The 24780-nt window shown below is 41.8% G+C and overlaps 1 protein-coding gene and 1 long non-coding RNA gene across 5 annotated transcripts in view; one reads left to right on the top strand and one right to left on the bottom strand.

The window, feature by feature from the left end:
• Positions 1-24780, top strand: part of PRKDC (protein kinase, DNA-activated, catalytic subunit) — a 173304-nt gene that overhangs the window by 137122 nt on the left and 11402 nt on the right. For 2 of the 3 annotated variants that reach the window (XM_067553799.1, XM_067553801.1), the window contains 12 exons: positions 1203-1377; positions 1492-1682; positions 4411-4591; positions 5300-5460; positions 7440-7651; positions 9160-9247; positions 9948-10091; positions 18096-18297; positions 18932-18999; positions 19409-19629; positions 20162-20254; positions 24463-24552. In XM_067553799.1, coding sequence (XP_067409900.1) covers positions 1203-1377; positions 1492-1682; positions 4411-4591; positions 5300-5460; positions 7440-7651; positions 9160-9247; positions 9948-10091; positions 18096-18297; positions 18932-18999; positions 19409-19629; positions 20162-20254; positions 24463-24552 — 1826 coding nt within the window. Of the gene's footprint in view, positions 1-1202; positions 1378-1491; positions 1683-4410; positions 4592-5299; positions 5461-7439; positions 7652-9159; positions 9248-9947; positions 10092-18095; positions 18298-18931; positions 19000-19408; positions 19630-20161; positions 20255-24462; positions 24553-24780 lie in introns of those variants that run through there. The other variant, XM_067553800.1, reaches the window with a different exon arrangement.
• Positions 10806-24780, bottom strand: part of LOC137156771 (uncharacterized) — a 28046-nt gene continuing 14071 nt past the window's right edge. The window contains exon 5 of one of the 2 annotated variants that reach the window (XR_010920880.1): positions 10806-11017. This is a non-coding gene — a long non-coding RNA (uncharacterized lncRNA). Of the gene's footprint in view, positions 11018-17332; positions 19573-24780 lie in introns of those variants that run through there. The other variant, XR_010920881.1, reaches the window with a different exon arrangement.

The following is a 24780-nucleotide window of genomic DNA, read 5'->3' on the forward strand; positions in this document are numbered from 1 at the left end:
ATTGGGCTATGGGATATTCTTATGTGGGGCTACCTCAGGTGTGCCTTTTGAAGCTTCTCCTCTGTGGAAAAATAATTAGAGTAATTAGGGCAGAGAGACTGGATCCTGGGTCTCCCACATCCTGGGTGAGTGCTCTAAACACCAGGCTCTCTCTCTTTCTTTTTCATTATTTATTCACAATGGAACTGCTTCTACAGGAGAGACTGAGGGAGGTCCACATCAGAATATTCTGTAGCCCAGTGATTAAGGCTCTTATCTGAGAGGTGGCAGAAGATCCCTGTTCAAATCCCTTCTCCTTTCCAGGCAGAGGGGGGATTTGAACTGGGGGTTTTCCACATCCCACATGAGTAACATAAGGACTGAGCTAAAAGTTCAGAGGGAGGTTCCCTGTCCCATTGGCTGTTTTATGTGAGCTTACCTGTGGGGCCCAATCTGGCAGGTAAGCTCTGAGCATGTTTACCAGTTCAGGCCCTGTGTGCTAGTTAGGTGGAGAAACACTTGTCTTTCCCTGGGTTGTGCATCACACTAGGGCTTAGGTGTCCAGATGTCTCAGTGGAGCAGAGGTTCACATACACACACAGTCAAAAACATAAGTGCCTAGGGAATTTTTACTGTAAAAAATGTAGGCACCAAGTGAGTTAGGCATCTACAGGATTTAGCGACAGCTGAGCTATGGGAGTTTTGTTAATACTAGTGGTATCTGATCCTGGGATTTGGGCAACAAATGTGGAAGTTAGACACCTAAATCCCTTTCTGAATCAAGCCCTAAGTGACCTGTTTCTCAGAGATGCTGAATATCCAAAGCCCGCTCGACCTCATTGGGAGCTATGGGTACCCAGCACCTCTGAAAGTCAGACCACTTATTAATGGGTCTGAATATAGATTTAGATATCAAGTTGGAAAATATTGACCTTTGTATTTTAAGTAGGATATGAGTTAAAATGAATGGAGCTAGATTACTTGTTTGTGTGTTTTTTATCAGATACCTCCATTAATGCACGCCTGTTTTCACATACAACCCAACTGGCAGTGGATCCACTCCCACTTTGCCTGAATTCCAACCATCTTCCTTTTTCTACTTTGTGAATACTGTAATGGCTCTTTCAAAATCCCTTCATCTCGTAATTTGTTGCAAACAGTAGTTTTATTTCCCCTTCTCCTAATCCATTATTGAAAATTTCCATTTTGATCTTTTACTGTAGAACAGCTTCTCAGTTGCCATGAAGCTTCTGAAGGATCTACACAGAGAGTCTAAAACCAGAGAAGACTGGCTCTTGAGATGGAATCACAGCTATTGCCGCTTTAGTCATAGTCGCAGTCAGAGCCAGAATAGTCCTGAACAAATGCTCACTGTGTTGAAAACCATCTCTTTACTGGGTAATAATGTTATCTATTCAGACTCCACTGATGCATGCTATGGATTCTCTCCCTATTTGTTATGGGAATCAATTTTACTGCCAAATTATTAACTTTGTTTCTGAATTCCAACAGAGGAGAGCAAATCTGACTACCTGAGTAAGAACATAGTGGCCTTCCGCAACCAAAACCTTCTGCTGGGTACCACATACCATATTCTGGCCAGTGCCCTTAGCAAGGATTCAGGATGTCTTGAGAAGATTGAAGAAGAAAAAGCTAGAAAAATCGTGATGCTTTCTGGAGAGAGGCCTGAAACTGCTGAGAAGGTAAATGAGAAGGGAAAGGCGCTCCCTTATTCATTGCTATGGATGGCTAATTTTATGTACTTAAATCCATGTTACTACAGTAGACCTATGCTAGTACTTTTTGCTGCTAGCATTGATTTTCTCAGTGAGCTGCAGCTGTGAGAGAAGTGCTGCAGCTGCTGTTAATCTGACTTGGATCCCTATATCCAGGGGCAGGAGCCCATGACTAAGTCTCCATATCTGTGCAAAGGTCCATCCCCTCCCACTCACGGCTAGAGAGGAGCTTCCATACCCCAAACTCCCACCAGGATGGCAAAGTAAAACTTGTGCAAGCAGGTTTTGAATCTGCTGTGTCCACAGCCTTCATGATTGAACTAGTGTTTGTCCCTACCAGTATCTTACATGGAGGAAGGAAGTTTCTTTGAAAGCATGTGCATGCACAAGGGCAAGAAGGGTCTGGGAGCACAGGCCAGCCTGATAGTTGGATGGGTGGTGCTCTTGGATATCCATGCTATCATCAGGCAGTGCTGTTACCATGGGTATCCCATGAAGATAGTCACTTCCTAATTTTAATATAGCTAATTTTCTATTTATTATAATGATTGATTAATTATTTTAATGATCAACCAAAGCTAGGAGAGTGCAAAAAAGTAAAATTTGTCCCATTGCTCTTTGCCTTGATTAAGCAGGAGTACAATATAAAAAGCACACAATGGCAGATCCTACCAGGTCTTGAAATGTATGTATTGTGAGTTGTTCAAGATGCCCTGGAGCTGAACTTGCGTTTCAAATGGAGAGTTAAATTGCAATTATCAACCTATGTCTGCTACTCTTGAGAACTACCCTTTGTCAAGAGCCTTGGGGAATAACTACAATCAGACTGAACAAACACTATTACTTGTCTCTCTAGGAGCTAGTACAATCTGTAAATGAACAGTGTCAATACAAGGACACAAATTATTTGTAATGTTTTGTATGTAATAGATGTCAAAGGAGAGCAAAGGTAAGGTATAGAAATGAAAGGCTCCTGAGAATAACACTTGAATTTCTAGAGTATAAATATATCATAAATGAAGTTTAAAAATGATTGCCTTAGTTATTCTACTAAAACGAATGACAATATTCTTCATGATGAATAGTTGAAAAGTGAGCATGAAATCTCTTCCATACCATCTTGTGCTGTGATCCTTAAAAACTAAGAAAAAGAAGACTTATTTGAGAGCCACTCAGAGAGATACTGCAGGAAATCATGTCCATGATTTTGTGGATGACTCTGTTTTCTCTGAATCCATATTTAACCAGTGTCCCAGCATGTGCTAGAAGGCACTGTGCTACCTTCTGGATGAGACATCAAACTGAGATAACATGGTGCCTTCTGCAAGACTAAGGGTGTTAACACTTGTGTCCTGATCAAATTCCAACTCCAATAATTTCTGTCTGCCTATATAAAATTCACAACATAGAGGTTTTTTGTTTATATTGATTCCCTCTCCTTCCCTTCCCTCTTCCCCCCCCCCCAAACTAATAATGGAAGAACAGAAAAGACAAAAGAACAGGAAGGGAGGGAAAAGGAAGAAAGAAAGGGGGGTAGGGAGGAGGAAGGAGAGAGACATCTTAGTTTCCATCCACTAGGGATTAATCAATCTTTTCTAAAAAGTTAAAGCCTTTTCAAATTTGAGGTCCTTGTTCTCCAAAATGTTATCCGCTCTTTAGCTGCCAGGTCAGCCAAGTCGCTCAGCCAAGCTTCAGTCCCTGGAGGCAGTTTGCTCTTCTCTCTAAGCAATATGAATCATTTTGCTACAAGCACTGCTCTAGAGAACCAAGCTTTTCATGAGTTGCAATGTTTCCAAGACGATGGGCTATATCACAAAATACAGTTCTAGGAAGTAATTTTTAATGCGGGATCCATGATCATATTAATTCTCCTGCCTGCTTCTAGCCAAAAGGATTGTATCCTGGGACTGTCCAAAAAATACACAGTGTAGTTTGTAATTGGATACAGTATTTTTCACTAGCTGTTCCTAAACTATTGGTTGGTATTGCTGAATATTGCAACAGCTGGCATATTTCAGACAAGAAGGGTGACAGCATTGGTAGATGACAGAATCTGTATGCAGGATTTACATATCTTTGTAAAATGTTTTTTTTTCAGTACTTCCATTGTACTAGCAAAATCTGGGATGACCACATTGTGCCTTAATTCTCATAACAGAAAAAATGCAAAAGGTATATAAATAAAGGTTAAAACTAGAACTGGGCGAAGAGCTTTTTAACCAACCAAACAAAAATCCCCCACTTTTTCTCATGAATGTTTATTCAAACTAAAAAAATTAATTTTTTTCTACTGTTTGTGGCTCTTTCATACTAACTTTTTGCAAATAATCTATCGAATTAGTTTACAGGCTTGGAAACAGCAAATTGTAGAGAATGTTCACAGAAAGTGAATTTTAAACCAGTAAATGTGATTGCATTGGAACCCCATTCTAATATTTTTGTCTATCCAATAAGGGAACAGAAATAATACCACGTGATCTGTGCATTTAATGCAGCTCAAATTTCAAATATTGAATACTTGCAAACAAGAATGATCTACAGATCAAGAACTGTTCACAAAGTATTTGACAAATACGTGCTTACAGTTCATTTGCAAATAGAAAAAGAGGCTAAATTTGTTGAATAAACTATTCACCATGAACTAGTTGCTGAAATCTGTTTGTTGTTATGGTTTCCACTTATGGTTGAATTTCAGGTGCTAGCAGGTCTTAACAAGAGGGCTTTCCAGTACTTCAGCACTGCAGTGAGGAAGGCTGAAGAAGAGGTGCAGTCTCACTCTATGGAGCACGTAGACCTGACTGGAATCATAGATGCTTACATGACTTTGGTTGATTTCTGTGACAAGCATCTCCATAAAGAGGAAGAAGGTTCATCTGGTGAGTCAGAAATCAAAATATTTGCCAGGACTTCCCATCCTGCTGTTATCCAAATTTCAGATTGGAGAGTGCCAATAGAGAACAGTCAAAATGCAAAGGCAAGGGATGGCCATTTAAAAAGAAAATACTCTTGTACATGGAAGAAGAATTAATTGGGTCAAATGGTTATAACAAGTGGTGTTTAATTCCAAGGGAGTAATTCCTGTTGTGAATTTACCTAAAATACATCAGGGTTTCATCCTGTTCCTGAAATCCCAGAAGATTATATGGCTTGAATTTAAATGCAAACAAATTGTCCTCAACTTTGATGTTGTTTACATCATTTTTATTCTGTCTGACAGCTGCTTCTGGCTTCATCATTAGTGAGTCATGAGGGCTCCATCTTACTGGTGGGATATGCGTCCTATCCAGCAGATGCTCCTCTTGTTCCTTCACAGATCATAACAGTGCTAATGGGCAAGATACTGGTGGTGATGCAGCCTCTTGTAAAAGCTAATCCTTGCAGTCCAAAAATACACATATTAGTGGTGCGTGCAGTTCAAACAAGTCTTCAAATGGGAAACAACAAATTTTAAAAAATTAATATTGCCTACAGAGGACCCAGAAAGCATTTAATACAATTAAAAATAAAGATGAATGTTTTAGATGATCAAAGGGATGAAAAAAAGATGGTGTTTCTGATAATTTTTGTTTAATGTTTCTTGGCAGATATCAGTGCTCAGGATCTGCAGACATTCCCAGCCATAGTAGTGGAGAAAATGATAAAAGCTTTAAAACTGAATTCCAAAGATGCCAGGCTAAAATTTCCCAGGCTGCTGCAAATAATAGAAAGATATCCAGCAGAGACACTAGGCCTAATGGCACGAGAGGTTAGTTACTTCCATTCCTTGGACAGCAAAGTTGATTGTAAACCAAATTATTGTTGAACCAAACAGAATCCCTTTACTTAAAATTGAATTTTGGATTATTGTGTAAATCTGTATGTTAGTTTAATGGAATGTTGGGAACTTGTTTCAGTGCACTTTTTACTGAGTCAACAGCTGAGTTGGTTAATGAAGATGTAAGACTAGGGAGCTATACTTTTTATTTCTGTCAGCCAAGTGCTTTGCGCACACAGGGGCTCCTTGCATCCTTTTCCGCCATAAGCTTTCTATCCTCCTCCTTTCAAGGACTCCTTATAACCCCTTTTTCCCCCATGCCAGGTGCTCTGTATGACAATCCCCTTTCTCTCCTGTGCCAGGAACTCTGTTTGACGCCCCTTCCGCACCTTCTCTTGTGACTGCTCCTATCTTGGTCTACACTGAAAAAGTTCTATCAACATCGTTGAGTCCATCAGGGGTGTGGAAAAAACACCCCATATACACATAGCTATGCTGACCTAGTCCCCCAGCGTTGATATAGCTGTTTGATGGAAGAATGTTTCTGTTGACAGAAGCAGACTTTGTTCGGGGAGTTGGTGTTCCTACACCAATGAGAAAAACCTCTTCCATCAGTGTAGGCTATGTCTGCTATAGTTTATTCTGGCATAGCTATGCCGGTATAGTTTCTGCAGTGTTAACACGTTTCAAAACCCTTTTTTAACTGAATTCAGATGCTAGTGCTTACAGATTGGGGGGCAGTGTATTGACACAAGGTCCTTCTGAGAAGGCATCATGGGGACAGAATTGCAGCTTGGCTGTCCCGCTGAGCTAAGAATGTAGCTGTGGAAACTAAGACTGGAAGACTAAGACTTGGTCTACACCTAAAACATAGGTCAACCTAGCTTCATCGCTCAAGGGTCTGAAAAATTTTGCACCCAGTGCAACACAGTTAGCTCAGCCTAACCCCCACTGTAGACTCAAGTATATTGATGGAAGAATTCTGAGAGAGATGGATTAACTACATTGACAGCAAACACCCTTCCGTCAATGATACCATGGCTATTGCAGCACCATAGTTGTGCTGCTGTAGCCAGTTGGTGTAGACACAACCTAAGAATTGTGATGGTAATGAATTCCCCATTAGTAGAGTCCCGTGGATACAAAATTTCTATCTGCATCTGAGCTGCAAACATGGTCTGTGGATCTCCACATTTGCTGGGCTCTAGATAAAAAAAATTTGGATCCGCAAACATATAAAGCAGATATCCATGAATTTGCAGGGCTCTACCCATTAGAACATTGTGGGTGAAGTCTGTTCTAGCTAACAGACTCCACCCACAATGTTCTAATGGTCTAATGTTCTAGCTAACAGACTCCACAAAAATAAAAGCCACTCCTTAGGGGCCCATTATTATTATTTCTTTTCTGTCTGGATAAGTCATTTAGGATGCCAACATTTTAAATTCCATTGGGGTGAAGGGTAGAGCTAAGATGAGGGCATGTTGTGATGCCGGAAGGTGTTAATGGGCTGCCATCAAGCACAGACCTGGTTAAAGCTGCTGTGTGGGCTAACCAGGTGCCAGGACCTCTTTGTCCCCCATTTCCTCCCTCTTGTTTTCCAGATTTCCCCAAAATCAATAGGATTCTGTCCATTGATGGCCTGGAACATTCCCTGAAAGTTTAGAATTGATCATATGCATCATGCAAATGTTATTGTGTTACATCCAAACAGACACAGAAATGCCATCAAGTTGAGTGTAGGGCCTCACTTGGCTCAGCCAGTGAGACAAATGTTTGCAGATGAACACTTACCAAGGACTGAAAATGATTGTTTTAGTAGGGGATGATCTGTGAAATCTAATTAACATTCTCTATTTTTCCATGTGTTTCTGCCTGCTGACTTGGAACACAGAGTAGTTTTGTTTGCTTTTGCTCATATTCAGGATTTTATATTTATAGAAGGTGAAAACACTGGCTGTGTTTTGCAGATTTCATCAGTTCCCTGTTGGCAGTTCATTGGTTGGATTAGCCAGTTGATGGCAGTGCTTGACAAAGAAGAAGCAATAGCTGTGCAACATACTGTAGAAGAGATTGCAAATAACTATCCACAGGCAATCATCTATCCCTTCATGATCAGCAGTGAAAGCTATTCCTTCAAAGACACTGCAACTGGCCACAAGAACAAGGAGTTTGTAGCAAGGTGGTATTTGAAATGTTGCTTACAAATCTATAAGATTTTAATGGAAATGATAGTTGGTGAAAATCATAGAAAATATTAGATTCTGGTGTATACTGTGTTTGGTTAAAAGGCATGGAAAAACAGATACATAGGCTAACTTTTTTAAAATGGGTGCCTAAAATTAGGCACTTACATCCATGTTTAGGTACTTAAGTAAGTGGCTAGATTATTTTTAGAGGTGCTGACCTATAAAGCGCCAGAAAAAATTGCCTTTTCCTACTCCTTTGAAATATAAAGTTTCAGGTGCAAAATCATAGTGAGATTTAGTAGATATTTCTGTCATTCTTCCTTGTCTGCTGGGTTGGAGTTGAGGGAAATCCACAACTCAGTCTCCAGTTACATCACTATTTATGTCTGTTAATGTTTACCAAGATCCTTCAGCAAAGAGAGGAAAGTGAGGCCCTGATGTTTCTGATCTTTCATATGTAAAAAAACAAGCAAAAACACTTGTTAATTAGAAAATAATGCAACAAATTTTAAAAGCTATCCTTGTACATCAAAAAAAGCAGTGAGGTGAGTGCCCGGACTTCCCTTTGGGAATGTTGCTCCTATTGTTTAACAAGCGCAGTTCTCTTATTCTAGGATCCTGAGCTATCTGTCTCCCTAGCATCACTTTCCACCACCATCTGTTGGTGGGGCAGGAGCTGTTTTAGGAGTTGACCACAATATCATTGTGATGCCTAACCTTCTCCAATGGGTTATCACACAGCCCTTGTGTGATATTATTAATATTAATTGTAATTATAAAATTAATATTACTGTATGTCTCCCTTTGGGTTTTTTTTTAATTTCTCATGATTTTTGCATTATTTCTTAGTTTGAGACAAGAAGGCAAAGGTCCACACTTCTCAGAATAAATAACCTGCACATAGCTTCAGTGGCATGTGCTGGATGTATACAGTCTTGTTAGTGCCAACTGCTGTACCCAGTTCAAAATATTGTTGTTTTCACAAGAGATTCTTAGCAACTACTAAAAGATAAGTTGCACAGAGAGACAGACAGACAGACAAAATACATTAGAGGCCATGAAGTGGTTCCACTGTTGTTTCTGTGTAGCCTGAGAATTCCCATCCTCAAGTCCCTCTTGCCTGAGTCCTATAGAATTCTATTTGTACAAGTTTTGCACATAGAACAGGGGTGGGCAATAATTTTTGCAGACGGGTCACTCTATGAATTGGTGAGTCGCGGGCCGGATAAGTCATCGTGGGCTTCCCACTGGGACCGGGCATGAAGCGGGTGGCTGCACCCTGGCTTTGCACCGGGACCTGGCGAGAGCCCACGCACCCCTAGGGATGGCCCTGATTGCCCGGAGTCATGGCGGGCTGAACCAAAATGTTTGACAGACCGGATCCAGGCCGCGGATGGTATTTTGCCCACCCGTGACATAGAAAGTATTCATGTGCAGACCAGACAAGAATATGCTGATGGCAGCTTTTGTTGCCCAGTTCTGATGATCTATTCTTTCACAGGATAAAGAGTAAGTTAGACAGAGGAGGAGTGATTCAAGATTTTGTGCATGCCCTCGAACAGCTTTCCAACCCTGTGATGCTCTTTAAGGTAAGTAGGAACTCCTCACCTATGTGGCCTTTGAGAGAGAGAATGCAGAGAGGAGCCAGCCAGAGTGATACTGGCAGAGCAGTTGCAGAAAGAAGTTTGGACAGGGATTGATCGACACAGATGATGTCATCAGAGTGCTTTCTGCAGTTTTCACTCTAATGTTCTCTCCCTCTTGTCAGCTGTTCTCCCCTTCCTCGCTATATCTAACCCTTCCTGCTCCCTCCCTTTCACTCTTCATTTAGCTAATCCCCTCCTGATATAACCCCACTGAAAGGATTTAAATAACAAAACAAAAGCAGATGATATGGTAGGACATAATGTTTACAATCATCACATTGTTCATTCTGCTTGTCTGATATGCTCTTTATCCCTACTAATGTCTGTCTTACATATTTAGAGTGTAAACTCTTTAGGTTAGGGACTGTCTTATTCTGTATTTGTAAAGTGCCTAGCACAATGGGGCACTGTACTCAAGTTGGCCTCCTGGCACTACTGTAACAAACATAATAAATAGTAAACTATAAGAAACTGCATTTTATATAGCACTGCTGTAGTTTTCAGCTTGCTCTAAAATGATTGTAGCAGACTTTTTAATTCTAGTTCACATCATTAGTAAACCTAATACCATCTGACTGGGTTACAAAAGAGAGTGTGTTAATTATTTTCCTCAGTACTCAAACCCTTCTCTCTGTATTTACAGGACTGGATTGAGGATGTCAAAAATGAGTTGGGAAAAACTCAGAGAAATAAAAATAACCTTAAGAAAATGTATGAAGGAATGTACAGAAACTTAGGAGATTTACAGGCTCCAGGTCTTGGGTTGTTCAGAAGGAGATTTATTCAGGTGTGTATGAAATCTCATCTCAATGATACAGAACACTGTTGGTATGTAGTGGGATGGGAAGGGTATACTGGAAAGTTAAAAGGACAGTATCAATCAGATAGGAGGTTCTGGCCCATCCTGCAGTCCTCATTTACATGAATTAATTAGGGCTGCAGGACTGGGCCTTTTAATACTTGTTAATCAGTTAAGTTGTGATGATTTCGTTTTGTTACAGTTCAGTTTACACTTCCTGACTTCTCTGCAACGTAGAATGTTTATACTTGTTCACCCATTCCCCCAGCTTACACACCAATGCATTTGCCTCTGTCCCTACCCAAAACTTTCTGCCTATATACTTGTGTGGTACTCTGGCATCCTTAGAGCACCAAGTGGACAGTTTCATTCATTCACCTTTTTGATGGCTGTGGCTCTGCAGGGGATCCTGAAATATCTGAGCACTCAATGACAAACGAATGGAGGAGGAAAAGTTGGTGTGGGTGTATGTAGTGTGTGGGGGGGGGGGGGTGGCGGCGGCTTTTGTTTTTTAATGTTAAACATGCTGATGATTTCCATTTTTAGAGAAGCAGTTTCATTCTAATGGGATTAGTGGATTTGGTTTTGGAATCATTGGACATTGCAATTAATTAAGCCAAGTCCTCTCTAGTTTAACTAATTTCTTTCAAAATTAAAAGTATTCTGATTTATTTCAAGAACACACAAAACCAAGGGGGCTTTTTAATCATAAATTTTACTAAACGTGCAGCACAACACATACTCAACATTGATCTTGTCTTCAATGGAACTTGTTTTACTTGTGTGCAGCCCAGCCTATTTTTTACCAAGTGACTGTGTATAATAAAATAGCTGTGTTCAGATCTTTAAAGTGGGCCACTCATCATACAGTATCTTCTATTCAGTGCAGCCATTGTGAGTGATATTTAAATGACCTGGAAGAAAACATAAAATCACTTGATAAAGTTTGCAGATGAAACAAAAAATGGGAGAGTTGTAAATAATGAAGAGGACAGGTCACCGATACAGAGAAATCTAAATCACTTAGTTAACTGGGTGCAAGCAAAACAATATGCATTTTAATATGGCTAAATGTAAATGTGTACATCTGGGAACAAAGAATGTAGGCCATAATCGCAGAATGGTGAACTCTGACTCTGAAAAAAGATTTGAGGGTGGGCATGGATAATCAGCTGAACATGAGCCCCCTGTGTGATGCTGTGGCTGAAAGAATTAATGTGAATTAATGGGATCCTGTGATAGATAGATAAATAAGGGAATCTCAAGGAGGAGCAGAGAGGTTATTTTACCTCTGTTTTTGGCATTGATGTGACTGCTGCTGGAATACTGTGTCCAGTTGTGGTGCCCACAATTCAAGAAGGATATTGTAGTGATACAACTCAAGGAGCTCAATCTATTTAGCTTAACAAAGAGAAGGTTAAGGGGTGACTTGATTGCAGTGGGGAACAAATATTTAATAATGGACTCTTCAGTCTAGCAGAAAAAGATATAACATGTTCCAATGGCTGGAAGTTGAAGCTAGAAGTTTAGAATGGAAACAGGGTGTACATTTTTTACCAAGTAATTAATCCCTGGAATAATTTACCAAGAGTTGTGATGGATTCTCCATCACTGAATTTTAAAATCAAGATTGGACGTTTTTCTAAAAGATATGCTCTAGCAATTATTTTGGGGAAGGTCTATGGCCTATGCTATACAGAAGGTTAGACTAGACAACTGCAATGGTCCCTTCTGGCTTTAGAGTATATGAATCTATTAGCCAACAGGAAAGAGAACTAAAATTAAAGCCAAAAAACCTTTCAACTAAAACTAAAATGATAGGAAAAAATACTTGAAAAGTTGTCTGAGCCACTTTAGAATATTAATCAGATGCCATAGTGTGAACTTTTCTGTTAATCCTCATTTCACAGTCTCCATGGGAATAAGAATGTAATTGCCCTTGAAAGTTCATTTTATTTCTTTATTCTTCTTTGAGTGCTGGTCTCTATGTGGATTCCAAACATGAGTGCGTATGTGTGCCATGCGCCAGAGCCGGAACTGTTTATAGCAGCGTTCCCTGACCCACGTGCATATCAGGCATCAGCCATGTGGTACATCTGAGGTTTTATGAGACTGCGCGGGTCGATACTTCTCCAGTTCCCTCTTACCGCCACATGCCTAGAGTCGGAATCTTCTTCCTATCTACGTATTGATAGACTTTTAGCATTCTTGTATATAATTTAAAACAGTTTTAACTATTTTTTAGTAGTTGGAAGTTGGCAATTGTTTAGAATTTAGTAGCAATCGTCCTTTTACCCCATGCAAGGCATCCCACCCGCTTACAGGGACTATGCCCTGAGAAGTCGGCTTTTAAAAGCTGTGCGTCTTGTCCACGCTTCTTCTCTTGGAGCGATGAGCACCAGTATTGTCTCTGTTGTTTTGGGTGAAGCCCACGTCGTCACCTGCTGCTCTCTCTGTCAATCCTTCCCACCATGGGCTCATGCAGCTCGATATCTCTAACTCCAAAAACACCTCATGGAGGAAGCAATGTGCCCACATGTGCACTCCACTGGCATGCTGGCGGATCCACCAGAGCGTTCAGCCTCACTGTTGGTGAATGCTTCACTGACTCCGTCCAGTGCAGCATCCTCTGCTCTGGCACCACATTCATAAGAGCACAGTTCCTGGGCATAAGGGCAGCTCTCCGAGAGTGACTGCCTCGAAATGCAGCATTGCCTCCCTGAGTCATGCCATGTCAGGTGAGAAGTCAAGCAACGACTCAACTGCTCCTCCACCCAAGAAGTGTCAGACGGAGCACAAGTCGCAGCACTGTTGAGACCAAGCAATGTCATCCTTGACTACTGCCTACACCGCTGGCACCATCAGAAATCCCGCACTCCTGGCTGCCTGTCTCCGCTGACCCCTACGGATGAACTTCTTGTACCATACGCCAGTTCCCCACCATGTCCCGGACTGTCAAATACCGTATACCCTCCATCACTGGTGGTTGAGCCGCTTTTACTAAGTCAGTGCCTCGAGTTGCTCCTCTTTGCATCAGAACAACAAGCAAGCACGTCCTTGCAAGAGCTGCTCCACACTGGCCCCAGCCGTTCCAACAGCACAACCATTTCTGGACCAATCCTCTGATTTGGAGTGGTCTTTGGAGCAGGACACTGCCCTTTCACTGGCATGCTTCTACAGCCTGGAGCAGTGACGCCTGTCCCATGCACCAGCATATGGACCCACCCTCAATGCATGGTTCTGGTACCATTGCGGCCCACTGGCTCTGGCAGAGCCATACACTTGGCCTCACTGGAACCCATACAGTGGCCATAGGGCACCATTGTTGCCTCACCACCACCCTTCACCAGTCTATACTGATCCTTTCTCGGTTTGAGGAACCCTGAGATACTGCATTGCTGGCACCATCAGTACCACTGGAACTACCAATCTGGAATTACTACTAACGGAACTACTGATCTGCACAGCAGTGATTTCCTCGCCGAACGAGGCATTCATTCTGCCCTCTCTTTCTTCCCTGGATGATCATGGCCAATACCAGGACCTGCTCCAACATATAGCAAGGGACCTTAATTTACTGGCAGAGCACATAGAAAACCCCCAGCACGAGTTCCTGACATCCTGCAACTGGCGTGACCCTTGCCCACCACTCTCCATATACACAATGTGCTTCTCCAATCACCTCAAGCGGTCTGCCATGCCCCTGTGTCCTGTGTGCCAACACCTAAAAGAGCAGAACGTGGATACTTTATCCTGGCAAAAGATAGTTTTTCTGTTCACACACCCACCACCCAATTTGTTGGTGGTCCAGGTATCAGAGTGTACTAGACAACAACACTTCAAGTCAACCCCGTTGGATTGAGTGGCCAAGAACTTGACCTAATGGGTCGCAAGGTCTAAACTTCGGTGGGCCTTCAATTTCGCATAGCCAGTTACCAGGCTATACTGGCGAAGTACAACTTCTGCACATACACCAAACTGGCAGACTTTCAGGTCTCTCTTCCGGAAGACAAACAGTCTGAGTTCCAGTCTTTGATTGAGAAAGGTGAGTTGGTGGCTAAGGTCACCCTTCAGGCCATGGTGGATACAGCAAACATAGTATCCCGCTCACTGGTCTCAGATGTGGTACTCAGCAGCTACAGACCCTGGGAAGCTGTTCCTGAGGAAGGCACAGACCACAGTGGAGGACCTCCCCTTCGATAATCAAAAACTTTTCAGTGATAAAATTGACGAGAGTCTGCACTCACTCAAGGACTCTTGCACTACTCTGCGGTTCTTGGGTCTTTATACACCAGCCCCAACCTGCTGCCAGTACCGGTCCTCTTTCCGACCCCAGTATGCTCCTCACCCTGCCTACCAACCTTACCCTCATGTCAGCAGGATCAACCACGCCGCCATCAACGCCCGCAATGGCCTCGATACCCTGCTGCTACTACCTTGTCTGTTTCTTCTTCCTTCCCGCAATGCCAATCCAAACATCAATTTTGACTCCTACCTTGAGACCCACAAATCACCCTTCCCATTTCCTGTGGTCCCTCCAGTCATCTTTGGGGGCCGTCTTGCCCAATTTGCCTACAATTGGACCAAGATTACTACCGATCACTGGTTGTTAGACCTCACACTGGGGTTACCTCATAAAGATTCTTTCCTTTCTCCCTCATCACTCTCACCTGTGCAACAACGGGAGACACATCACAACACACTCTCCTCTGGAAGGGTGCAATGTTCCACGCTAATATCATGGCCATGGATTTTACTCCCTCTACTTCCTCATATCAAAGAAAGGGGGCAGTCTTCACCCCATTTTAGACCTCTGGGCTCTAAACCAATTAATCTGCAAGTTCCAATTCCACATTGTTACACTTTCCCAGATTCTCCTCTGTCTTTCCCCTAGAGCTTGGTTCATGGCTCTCAATATGAAAGACGCCTATTTTCATGTGCACATACATCCCTCCCATCACAAATTCTTTCGCTACACAGTAGGCCACTCACACTATCAGTTTGGAATTCTCCCATTCAGAATAGCCACCGCTCCACATGTCTTCATGAAAGTCTTTGCAGAAGTGACAGCCTATATGAAACGTCTCGTCCACTCATTTCCATATCTAGTCAACTGGCTCCTATTGCGTCATCCTGGGAATGCCTCTTGATCACCATCCGTACTGTACGATCCCTCCTCGCAAGCCTAGGGATCTGCATCAGCAAGGACAAGTCAAGTCTTCTACTTACCTGCAAACTTTCTTTCATAGGAGCTTGACTGAACTTCCTTTTAGCATGGGCCTTTTTGCTGACAGATCGCTTCACAGCCCTCACTTCCCTGATTGTGCAACTCCAAAACAACCCTCACATGCATCTCCAACAGTGCCTCTCCCCTCCTAGGCCATAGGATGGCCTTGCACCTCTGTCACCCTGCATGCATGCTTCCACATGCGAGGTTTTCAATTATGGCTGTGTGCCATCTGCAACCCACAATTGGACCACCTCCACAAATGGGTATTTCTTCTCCCCCTTAGTTTTAACTTCCTTCACTTGGTGGTGTGACTCGGCCAAGGTCATGGCCAGCACCCTCTTCAATCCCCCCATGCCCAGTACCACCCTCACGATAGATGCTTCAGTTATAGGATGTGGTGCTCATCTGGAGGGCCACAATGCCCAAGGACTATGGTCCCTCAGAGAGGCCTGGATGCACATAAACATCCTGGAATTACGTGCAGTCTGTCTCACATCAGGCGTTCCTATCCTTCCTTCGATCCTGTCATATGTAGCTCCTCTCAAACAACATAACGAACGTCATCTATATAAATAGAGTGGACCCCGCTCTCCTACCCTTTGCACGGAAGCCATTCATCTTTGGAACTGATACCTCAGGCACGACATAATGCTCCATGCAGTCCATCTTTCGGGCACCGATAATACCCTTGCTGACACTCTCAATAGCTCCTTCTGCAACAACCATGAATGGGAGCTCTACAACCCCACTCTCAGATCTATCTTTCATCAGTGGGGCATGCCATGCTGTGACCTAACCTTTGTGACTGCTACCAACTGCAAACTTCCCCTTTTTTTGCTCCAGGGGTGCTCCCAGACAAGGCTCTCAGGGATGCGCTTCTCCTCTCTTGGTCACCCGACCTCCAGAACACTCTCCCACCTGTGCAGTCCTCATTCTCACTGCTCCCTTCTGGTCTCACCTGTATTGGTTCACTGACCTTCTTCATCTCTCAGTTTACTTGCCATTTCGCCTTACTCCTCTCTCAAATCTCCTCACGCAGCAACATGGCTGACTCTGGCAGCCCAACCCAGAACTGCTTCACCTCATGGCCTGGCATTTGGAAGGGGCTCATGAGTAGATAATGTGCTGAACACCAGTACACACTGTGCTTTCGCATAGCAGGCAGCCATCCATTAGAGAATGTTACCAGGTGAAGTGGAAACACTTCATGCTGTGTGCGACCTGTCACCGTCATTCCCTCAACCCAGTCTCTATCCCCACTATCCTTGACTACCTTCTCCACCTTAGACAGTCAGACCTTGCCCACTCGTCCATCCAGGTCCACCTAATGGTGCTTTAGTGCCTTCCTCTTGAGTTCATGGGTTTTTCCATCTTGTAGCCACCCTACCTCAATCAGTTTCCTCCATGGTGTCCTCAACACCTTTCCCTTGGTCCAAAAACCCACCCGCCCCTGTAACCCGATCTTCATCCTCTTGGCACTTACCAAGCTGTCCTTAGAACCACTGGCTAGTTGCTCCCTCTCTCACCTCTCCATAAAGGTAATTTTCTTGGTGGCAATCACATCTGCCCAACAGGTTAGTGAGCGGGCGGCTGTGATGGCTGACCCACCCTTCATAGCCTTCCATAAGGACAAGGTGTCCTTTCGACTCCACCCAAGTTCCTACCTAAGGTAATCTCTCCATTTCATCTCAACCAATCCATTCACCTTCCAACCTTCTATCCAAAACCACAAGCCGCACAGAAGGAGCAGACTCTTTACTTCCTCAATGTCCATCAAACATTGGCTTTCTACCTCCAGCGCATGTGTGATTTTCATATCTTGCCTGCCCAAGCTTTTCTTCACCATTGCAGAATGTTGCAGAGGCCGTGTCCTTTCCTTTCATTGTCTCTTCAAGTGGATCTTGTGTTGCATCAAGGAATATTTTCAATTTCCACCGCCAAATGTCACTGCTCATTCCACACGGGCGCAAGGGACCACATCTGCCCTCCTCATGGATGTTCTATGGCAGGACATTTGTAAAGCAGCCACATGATCCTCTACCCACACTTTCACCACTCACTATGCCATAAACCCAGCAGCAGCAGCGGATGCGGCAGTTGGCTGCACAGTCCTACAGACTCTCACTTCTGGCAAGCCCTCGCTCCCACCTTCATGCTGAGTACTTCTTCTACGGTACCCATGTTTGGCATCCACATAGGGACCAGCACTCGAAGAAGAAATGGAGTTTACTTACTGTAACAGGAAGTTCTTCAAGATGTGTGGTCCCTATTTGGATTCCAATCCCACCTTCCTTCCCCTCTGTCAGTAAGAAGAACCTGGAGACGCATTGACCCACGCAGCCTCATAAGACCTCAGATGCACCACAAGGCCGACACACCAGCATGGGTTGATGAACATTGCTACGAACAGATCTGGTGTATGTCACGCATGCGCACCCAAGTTTGGAATCCAGATAGGGAACACACATCTCGAAGAACCTTCAGTTAGAGTAAGTAACCACTAGCGTCCTAGATCTTCATGGTACTTTATAGACAAATAAAATGATAGGTCATACTTCTCAGTTGCTTACAGCCTAAATAACTATTTATATAAATAAAATTTAAGTTAGAGAGGACTTGGCTTAATAATTAATTGCTATGTCCAAGGATTCCAAAAACAAATCTCCACTAAAATGAAACCGATTCTCTAAAAATGCAGTGCTGTGCCTCTATGTATGAAGTGAACTTTTAATTCCTTTACTGTAAATTAATTTCAACTTCAGACCTTTGGGAAGGAGTTTAACAGTCATTTTGGAAAAGACGGCTCAAAGCTTTTAGATATGAAGGCTGTCGACTTCAGCAGAATTGAACTCTCTCTCCTGTCAAAAATGAAAGACCAGAAAGAACCTGGAAATCTCAAAGAATGCTCACCTTGGATGAGTGAATTCAAAGCTGAATTCATGAGGAACGAACTGGAGATCCCTGGTATGCTACCCTTTCAGAAATGCTGATGGATGGTGAACTCTTGTGAGAGTAGTAGTTACCCTTGAGTTCCACCCTTCTTTATCTAAGTACAAGAATCCTCTCATTTTTATCCCTGGTACATCCTCCCCGTGGGCACTGTATCTTGCCCTTGCAGGAGGATGCACTTTGTGATCAGAGGAATCTTTCTTGTCTCAAACTACCATGATTTGGTTCTTCTTTAGACTAAATTTAGCTGTACTTACTGCTATATTTTAAAATGTCTTTGCTTTTGAGAAATTATCATTGAACTTTTATGCTGTCGCTTCTAACTCCTTGATCCCAACAGGTTTTGAACTAAGATCTAATGCACTTTGCATTCTAGTTTGAATAAGGTCTGCTCTCTGAAAGCAGTAAGAGTTCCAAAATCTAATGGCATAGGTGAAAAAAAAATACTTGTCACTGAATGACAAAATGAAATACTGTACAATTTGTTACTGTACTGTAAATTTGTTTAAATATTCACTTTTTAAATCTTAGTTATCTACTAGTTTAATAAGATGCAGTATTAGGCTGAATACGCCTTCATTAACTAAGATTTTTGAGAAACCCTATTTAAATGAAGACTGTATGCCTCTTTGTTTTATTTTTTCTTCAGGTCAGTATGATGGTAAAAGTAAACCATTGCCAGAATATCATGCAAAAATCTCTGGATTTGATGAACGGGTATGTTAACAACTTTAAAGACAACATCCCTTTTGGCTTTTAATATAAAAACATGGCTTCAGTATACTGTTTTTTTGGGAGAGGGAAGCAGTGCATGAGCAGATATCTAATTGTGCACAAAGGATTAATCTTATCCATTAGATGGCCATTATAATATCATCATTAGATACATATTGATATTAGTTTGAGGTGTTTTCTGTATGGACAGTTGGGTGTTTTCTGCACAGGCCATAGAATTGTCTACACTTTTCTAAATTGGTAAAATTAAATCAGGCTAGTGGTGCAAGAACAACATGATCATAGTGCATAGAATGCAAGAGACCCATGAGTTTAAGTGATAACCCCGATGGTCACAGTAATGTAGGCTCTCATCTATGCCAAAAATGTTTTGCTGTTTTCCTCCTTCAAGATAAAAGTAATGGAGTCCATCAGGAAACCAAAACGTATAAACATCCGAGGCAGTGATGAGCGGGAACATCCTTTTCTAGTCAAAGGCGGTGAAGATCTCCGGCAAGACCAGCGCATTGAGCAGCTCTTTGATGTCATGAATATTATCCTTTCCCAGGATGCTGCCTGTAGCCAAAGGAACATGCAGATAAAAACTTACAAAGTCATACCCATGACAACCAGGTAAGGCACTTCTTACTCCTGTCATTTAGGGATAAAAATTCTCACATCAAAAGTCATACAGCTGCTTTGTGCTAGCAGGTGGGATTTCTTTGTGCCAAATGCTGGTGTGGAATTTTTTGGCTCTGGCAATTTTTATATGATATCACATGAAAAAGGAAAATTTTAGACCATTTACAGTATATTTTTAGATCAGTTGAAAGTGCCATGTCTGGCAGTTCATTTTTTGGAGTATATTTGGGTTTATAATTATAACTTGGAAGTTATGTAAAAAAATTTCTGCATTTAGACCTCACAGCATGTCCCAAAGGTGGGTAAACACAATTATCCTGTTTTAAGGATAAACGAAAATGAGGCACAGAATTTGAGACTTGCCCGAGCCAATGATTTTTGCCAGAGTGGGGAACAAAACCCACAGTCTTGTTCCAGTCTTGTGTCCTATCAACAAGACCATGCTGTTTTTTATTTAGATTGCTCCTCTTCTTCAGTTAAAATCTGAAGGTTTTGTTCCCACACATGATTTTTTTTGTCTCAGATTAGGGTTGATTGAATGGTTGGAAAATACCTGTACCTTAAAGGATTTCCTTATGGAAAGCATGTCTGAAGAGGAAAAAGATGACTATCACAGGTAACGCTGGGTTTAACTGTCCACGTGAACAGAAATAAACAGAATGTCAGAAAGAGTCCAGTAATGGTTGTCAGATGAAAAATTTAGGCTTAATTGTGTAAAATAAAAAAAAGTATTTGTAAACTGAAAATCTCTTTAGTACTTCCTGACCCAAATTAGTAATTGGCAGCTGTTTAATGATAACCATTGTACCTGTCATCCATATCCTCCACCCAGCTTGTTTAAACAGAGTTTTTAATGATCTGTGACATTATCATTACCATTTCCTTTTCAACAGAATATGATTTAACAAGCGAAGGATTTTGATCTCTTACTCTAAACAAGCAGGAAGTGGACTTAGGTCAGCAAGGAGAGAGAGCTACGTAGAAAACTGTGTGTTCAGCAGTGAGTCAGTAATTGAGGATATTGCCTTTAACTACATGAAATACAAGTCTATTTGAGTTTAAAAAAAACTTTGCCTGTGTATGAACAGTGGATTTTAGAAGTTCTAGTTTTCTATCTCCTGGCTGTTGGTTTTCAAAGCATGAATGTTTGTAGAATCATAGATTAACTCTAATTTTTCAATTTCTATTATCTTTGTGAGGCTTTAGGAATTCAGGAATAACTTTGACTAACCTGCTTTGTCCCTATACGCAGTTTTGTTTAGATCTGTCTAAATATTGGCATGATGCATTTGCAAGCTCTCTTTTTTTTGAGCCAGGGCTGTGGGATCAAGTCCAATACCAAGGCTCGCATCCAGCTTGACACATCAGTTGAATTACTGGTGTTGTCCTTCAGTTGAGACACTAAACTGTGCTCCCGTCTGCTTGTCTTCTGTTTTGTGCAAGATGAAGTTAACAATCCTTTGGGACTTTTCCAATAGAAGTTATAGCTATGAAGGATTTTTCTCCATTTCCCAAGTGGGTGGTTGAGTAATCACTGAGCATGTAAGAATTGCTGTTCGCCTATACAGTCTGTGCATTACCAACACCTAGCTCATTGCTTTGTGATGGGCTTGTACCTTAAATGAGAAAAGGGTCATGTAAATCCCATTCTGGGTGATGGGAAAGTTGCAGGGGAGGGATCACAACGTGCAGGAAAGAATTTTAACATGGAGGGTAAATACATACAAATGTATGTTAATGTCTTTGTGAAAACTGTTTAATTTAAAATGTAAGCTTATTGTTGTAAATACTATTTATTAATTATTTCTATACTTCGGTGAGGTGAACAGCAGCATTCCCAAAGGAAATACCAATGAGAATTCCCACTGACTAAACTTCAGTTTAAGGGAAGGGGAAAAAATTAAAATAATTATATGAGGCTTTGGAATTTCTTGTCTCTGCTTTACAGAAAGCAAAGCAATTATGCAGCCTGGATACTAATCTTCTTCTAACCTTAGTCCCAACTATATGAGTTAACTCTTCGAGTACTGTTTTCCCATTCCAGTCTGTCTTGCAACAATTTCTTGGAAACTCAACAGCTAATCAAATTCTCTTGCATGATATCCATTCAACTAGTTTTGGGTCTTGCAACCCTTATGTTATCTTCCACTTCTAAATTTAACACCTTGTTTCCTATATATTCTTCTGATCATATTTGCACACATCCACACCATACAAGCTTGGATTTCCTCAGCTTTTCTATACATGGTACCATCTTCACACTTCCCCTACTTTGTTCATTCTATACGTGGTCCATCTTTGCAACTTCAAGCATTCATCTTAATGTTTTAATTTCCACCATATTCCAGGTCTCTTCCTCAGCGCCCAGAGTTTGGAGCCATACAAAAGTGCAGCCATAATTACTGTTGTACAGATCTTATTTTTCAATTTGATAGGCATTCTCCTATTACAGATCACTCTGCCCACGTCTCTCCATTTAGTCTATCCCTTTCCTGTATTACTTATAAGCTCATCACTGAGTTCACTTTTTATCCTGTTCTATTGAATCTAGGTACTTGAACTTCCGTACCTTTGGTAGTGGCTGGCCCTTTAGACCTGGTCTCATTGCCTTCCTGCAAGGTGTCATTAAATGTACAGACCAGATTTCTGCTGATTTTTTTCATGCCATTTATTTTAAGTATGCACAACTCCATTTCTTTAAATCTTCTTTGCTCTCTCCCACAACACTACATAATCTGCACAAATATACCAGGATGCTACACTCTGAATGTTTTTTGTAAGTCCATCAAGCACCAATGTGAACAAAAAGGGACTTAATGCCAAACCTTGTTGTATTCCAACTTTTACTAGAATCTGTTCAGTTTCTCTACAGGGCTTTTTGGCAACAGCACCCTTGTATATGTCCTGAACAAGTCTACAGTAGTCTTCAGGTATCTATTTCTCATATAGCACCAGAGGACTGCTCTCAGAACATGGTCTTAAGCCTTCTCAAGATTGATGAATACTAAGTGCAGGGTCTTCCTCTTTCTCTATATTTTTCCAGGCGGTTTTAATGCAAAAGTAGTATCCACTGTTGATTTGTCTAGCACGACACTAACCTGATGGTCACTGACTTTTACTTCTCTTCATAGTCTCTTGTCCTGATTTTCTCCCAGATTTTCATTGTGTGCATCATGAGTTTAATGCTGTGGTAGTTACCACAGTCTTGTATGTCTCCTTTTCTCTTAAATATTGGTACTAATGTGCTCTTTTTTAGGCACCAGGCATCATCTCAGTCCTCATGATGAAATTAAACAGTTATCAATATGTTCGTGCCACTTTTTCCCACATGCTTCTGCTGGTATGTTGTTGAGGCAGAGAGCTTTCTTTTGCTTCTGTATCTTCTAGGGCTGATGGCACCAGGCCATGGGTTGGTTTTATCATATGCCTTGGTTCTCTTGGATTCTCTCCATTCATAAGCTTTTCAAAGGAATTTTTTCACTGTCTCTTAATCTAGTTCTCACTGATAAACACTTTCTTCTTGGAAATGAAGGAGGGTGAGAAAGAAATATATAGACTGGCAAAGACCCATGATAAGACAACTAACGACATTGGTGAGATCAGTCTGGATACTAATACTTCACGTTTTACTAGTAGATTCCATCTGAGCATAACAAAAGCCTCCAAAACCATTAATGAATTAACCTCAGAATATCCCCTGTATGCTAGGAAAGGGAGGAGGTTATGTGTATGGATCACTTCACCCACTACTAAAGTCATATCTTTGGTGGAACATATGTGCTGTTAAACAGCTACAGCAATATTACCTGATATTACAGGAAGAAAAAAAAAATTGCAGGAGCAATTTAAGCAGGCAAAATGCAATTATGTGAACAGAATTTGGCCAGGGTAGCTAAGGTAGCACCCTTCTCCCCTATGAAAAAGGATTGAGATTTGCATTAACTACAAGATGTCAGGACTTCAGCTTTACATATTCCCTTTACAAGACAGAATCTTCAACAGCACATTGCCCCTCAGGGACCAGTGTGGGTAATAGGCTCAGTAATGGTGATACTTGTCACCTCTTCCATCAGAGGACCTCCAGGCCCTTACAAATATTAAACTAGGCATCTAAACTCCCCTAGAATATAAGGAAGTATTAGTCTTAACCTCCGATTTACACATGGGGGGAAAACTGATGCACTGAAGTGACCCAACTTGCCCAAGGTCAAATAGGAAGCCCTGTGGTAGGCCTTTGACCACAGTTTTTTCTTCCTCCCAGTACCGAGAAAATGCCATCTACTGAACCACAACATAAGTTCTTCCTTGAGTGATGGTCCCTATATGTATTCCAAATGCGAGTGCACATGTACCAGAGCTGGAAGTTTTTCAGAAGCAGTGTCTGTTGACCCACATGGTCATCTTATGTCACCACATGCTCCATGTGAAGTAATCAGAGGCCATGCGGGGTGACACGTCCTCAGTTCCCTCTTGCCACATGGTTGAAGTTGGAAACCTCTCTTCGCATTTGTGGCCTCTGAGAACAATAGTCCATTGTAGATAATAGTTTTGCTTCCTTCTTTGTACCCTGTAAATAAGTTAGTTAGTGTATATAGTAGCCCTGTACGGGGCCTTCTCTGAACCCTTTGGGGGATTATGCATCATGACCTAGTGCTCAAGAATGAAAGAACCCTGTGATTGGTGAAAGCCTGGCTCTAGTATTTGTTTTGAATTAACTTGATTGATTGGTTTTTTGTATTTTGTTACTTTTTTTTTTTTTTTTTTTTTTGCAATTTGCACACACAAAAATGTAGATAAATCACTAGTCCATTTGTTTGTCCACAGCCGAAAAGGACCTTGTATCACCTACCGTGATTGGCTGTCCAAGATGGCTGGGAAGGAGAAAGGCATTGCACGTTATAAGGTTATGTACAAGTAAGTCTCATGATTATGTAATTTTCAGGAAAAAAGTTGGTCAGAAACATTGACAAAACATTTTTGGTGGAATTTGCTGAATCATCTAAACCAAAATATTCAATGAGACTGTCGATTTTGATGAAATTCCACCAGCAACCAGATAGGGTTCCAGCAAAAGCCTGCCTTGTTTTCTGCCAGCTTGTCCACCTGCCTCTTTGGCAGCCCTCCTAGTGGACTGATAGGAGC

The sequence above is a fragment of the Emydura macquarii genome, unplaced genomic scaffold (assembly GCF_026122565.2).
Source record: "Emydura macquarii macquarii isolate MOO-44397 ecotype Brisbane River unplaced genomic scaffold, CSIRO-AGI_Emac_v2 contig_1477, whole genome shotgun sequence".
NCBI classification, from domain to species: Eukaryota; Metazoa; Chordata; order Testudines; family Chelidae; genus Emydura; species Emydura macquarii.